The sequence below is a fragment of the Piliocolobus tephrosceles genome, chromosome 10 (genome assembly GCF_002776525.5).
Source record: "Piliocolobus tephrosceles isolate RC106 chromosome 10, ASM277652v3, whole genome shotgun sequence".
Classification (NCBI taxonomy): domain Eukaryota; kingdom Metazoa; phylum Chordata; class Mammalia; order Primates; family Cercopithecidae; genus Piliocolobus; species Piliocolobus tephrosceles.
In genome coordinates this window covers 10,192,657-10,195,891 of record NC_045443.1, presented here as the reverse complement: position 1 = coordinate 10,195,891, position 3,235 = coordinate 10,192,657, and the positions used below count along the sequence as shown (strand labels likewise).

The following is a 3,235-nucleotide window of genomic DNA, read 5'->3' as shown; positions in this document are numbered from 1 at the left end:
TTTTTGGAATATGGTAGGCTTTATTTTAATAAATATGGAAAAAGTCCTTTCTCTTTCTTTTTATACAATGTCTAACTCTTAATTTAGAAGATTTTACTTCTGTGGATTGAATTAAACATTTTAAAATAATATCTGATTTTTGTGGACTCCATTAGAATTCAGAAAAAAAAATACTTTTACTGAGTCTCCTTACTTTTCATGGCATATAGTTATTTACATTATTTAATAAAAATCTGATTTTCTTTTAAACAGTATATAATTGGATACATTGATACAATTATATTAAAGTATACCTGGTATGTTAATATTTGAAAATACTCATTTAATCAGACATGATAAGCCCATTACGAGAGGACTTCGGAAAGTCCTAGCTATCGAAACTACCATATCCTTAACATTGCTGTCCTTGCCTACTCCAGGGTGTTGCTGAAAATGTCAGACGCAAATTTGGATAGCAGCAAGAAGAATTTCTTTGAGGAGGAAGTAGATGATGAGGAAAGTGTGATTTTGACACTGGTGCCAGTTAAAGATGACGCAAATATGGAACAAATGGAACCAAGTGTTTCTTCAACTTCTGATGTCAAACTGGAGAAGCCTAAGAAATACACTCAAGGTCATCTACTTCAAACAAATGAACAGTTTACAGCTCCACAAAAAGCTAGATGCAAAACACCAGCCCCTCCCTTGCCAACCATTTTGCCTCCCATTAATAAGGTGTGTCGGGACACCTTGCGGGACTGGTGTCAACAACTCGGTTTGAGTACTAATGGCAAGAAAATCGAAGTTTATCTGAGGCTCCATAGGCATGCTTACCCTGAACAACAGCAAGATATGCATGAAATGTCACAAGAGACCAAATTACAGCGATGTTCGAGGAAACGCAAGGCGGTGACCAAGAGAGCAAGGCTTCAGAAACGTTATGAGGTGAATGAGAGAGCAGAAGAGACTAATATAGTTGAAGTGATAACTTCAGCACCAGGAGCCATGTTGGCATCATGGGCAAGAATTGCTGCAAGAGCTGTTCAGCCTAAGGCTTTGAATTCATGTTCCATTCCTGTTTCTCTTGAGGCCTTTTTGATGCAAGCTTCTGGTGTCAGGTGGTGTGTGGTCCATGGCAGACTTCTCTCGGCAGACACAAAGGGTTGGGTACGCCTGCAGTTTCATGCAGGTCAGGCCTGGGAGCCTACCACTCGCAGGAGGATGATTTCTCTCTTCTTGTTACCTGCCTGCATTTTCCCATCCCCAGGCATAGAAGATAATATGTTATGCCCCGACTGTGCTAAGAGGAATAAGAAGATGATGAGAAGATTAATGACAGTAGAGAAGTAGCACCAACCTGTTTGAATACAATGTACTAAAGGAGGGATGTACTTTCAGACCATGTAACCTATTATGAAGGAATGGAAGAGGAGACAATTTGAATGAATCCTCATGATCTACAAAACAAAATCATAGTGACTGGGACTCCACAGTGAAGATGGTTGACTAGTGACCCAGCCCCATCTAAAGAACCCCTTTCTGTAAGTCTGAAAACCCATTAAAATAAAGTCACTGCAATTGGCCTTGTAAAAAAAAAAAAAAAAAAAAAAAAAAAGAAAGTCCTAGCTATCCTAAATATATATGTACCCAATACAGGAGCACCCAAATACATAAAGCAAGTTCTTATAGACCAATGAAGAGACATAGATTCCTGCACAATAATAGTAGTAGACTTCAACAGAGCATTGACAGTATTAGATCATTGAAGCAGAAAACTAACAGAGATATTCAGGATCTGAACTCGACGCTTGACCAAATTTACCTAAGAGACATCTACAGAACTCCCTACCCCAAAACAGCAGAATATATATTCTTCTTATTGCCACGTGGCAAATACTCTGAAATTGTCCACATAGTTGTCCACATAATTGGATAAAAGAATCCTCAGCAAATTCAGAGAAACCCAAATCATACCAAACACAGTCTCAGACCACAGTGCAATAAAAATAGAAATCAATACTATGAAGATCCCTTAAATCCATACAATTACATGGGAATTAAATAACATGCTCCTGAATGGCTTGTGGGTAAACAATGAAATTAAAGCAGAAATCAAGAAGTTCTTTGAAATGAATGAGAACAAAGATAGAAAATACCAGAATTTCTGGGACACATCTAAAGCAGTGTTAAGAGGGAAGTTTATAATGCTAAACATGCATATCAAAAAGTTACAAGATCTCAAAGTAACAACCTAGTATCATATCTAGAGGAACTAGAGATATAAGAATAAACCAACCACAAAGCTAGCAGAAGAAACGAAATAACCAAAATCAGAGTTTAACTGAAGGAAGTTAAGATGCAAAAAAAACCTCACAAAAAACAAAAAATAAAAGATAAATGAATTGAGGAGTTGTTTTTTGAAAGAATAGATAAGTTTGATAGAATACTAGATAGACTAATAAAGAAAAAAAGAGAGAAGATCCAAATAACCACAATCAGAAATGAAAATGAGAATTTACCACCAACTCCACAGAAATGCAAAAGAACCTCAGATACTACTAAGAACACCTCTGTGCAAATGAACTAGAAAATCTGTAAGAAATGGATAAATTCCTGAAAACATTCAACTCTCAAGACTGAATCAAGAAGAGATTGAATCCCTGAACAGACCTATAATGATTTCCAATACTGAATCAGTAATAAAATGCCTACCAACCAGAAAAAACCCAGGACCAGACAGATTCACAGCCAAATGCTACCAGATACATAAAGAAGAGCTAGTACCATTCCTACTGAAATTACTTTCAAAAATTGAGGAGAAAGGACTCCTTCCTAAATCATTCTATTGCTAACATTATCTTGATACCAAAACCTGACAGAGACAGAACAAAAAAAAAGAAAACTTTAGGCCAATATACTCAATGTACATGGATGCAAAAATCCTCAACAAAATATTAAGCAAACTGAATCCAGCAGCACATCAAAAAACTAATTCATTGTGAGATGTATAGATTGTGAAGATTTTCTCCCATTCTGTGGGTTGTCTGTTTACTCTGCTGACTGTTCCTTTTGCCATGTAAAAGTCCTTTAGTTTAATTAAGTCCCACCTATTTATCTTTGTTTTTATTGCCATTTGCTTTTGAGTTCTTGGTCATGAAATCCTTGCCTAAGCCAATGTCTAGAAGGCCTTTTCTGATGTTATCTTCTAGAATTTTTATGGTTTCAGGTCTTAGATTTAAGTCCTTGATCCACCTTG

At 36.4% G+C, this 3,235-nt stretch overlaps 1 protein-coding gene across 1 annotated transcript; it reads left to right on the top strand.

The window, feature by feature from the left end:
- Positions 1-425: 425 nt before the first annotated feature.
- Positions 426-1,594, top strand: LOC111526587 (developmental pluripotency-associated protein 2). The gene has a single exon (XM_023192337.2). It carries the CDS (start codon positions 433-435, stop codon positions 1,327-1,329), a length of 897 nt encoding a protein of 298 aa, XP_023048105.1. The 5' UTR covers positions 426-432; the 3' UTR covers positions 1,330-1,594.
- The last annotated feature ends 1,641 nt before the right edge of the window (positions 1,595-3,235 follow it).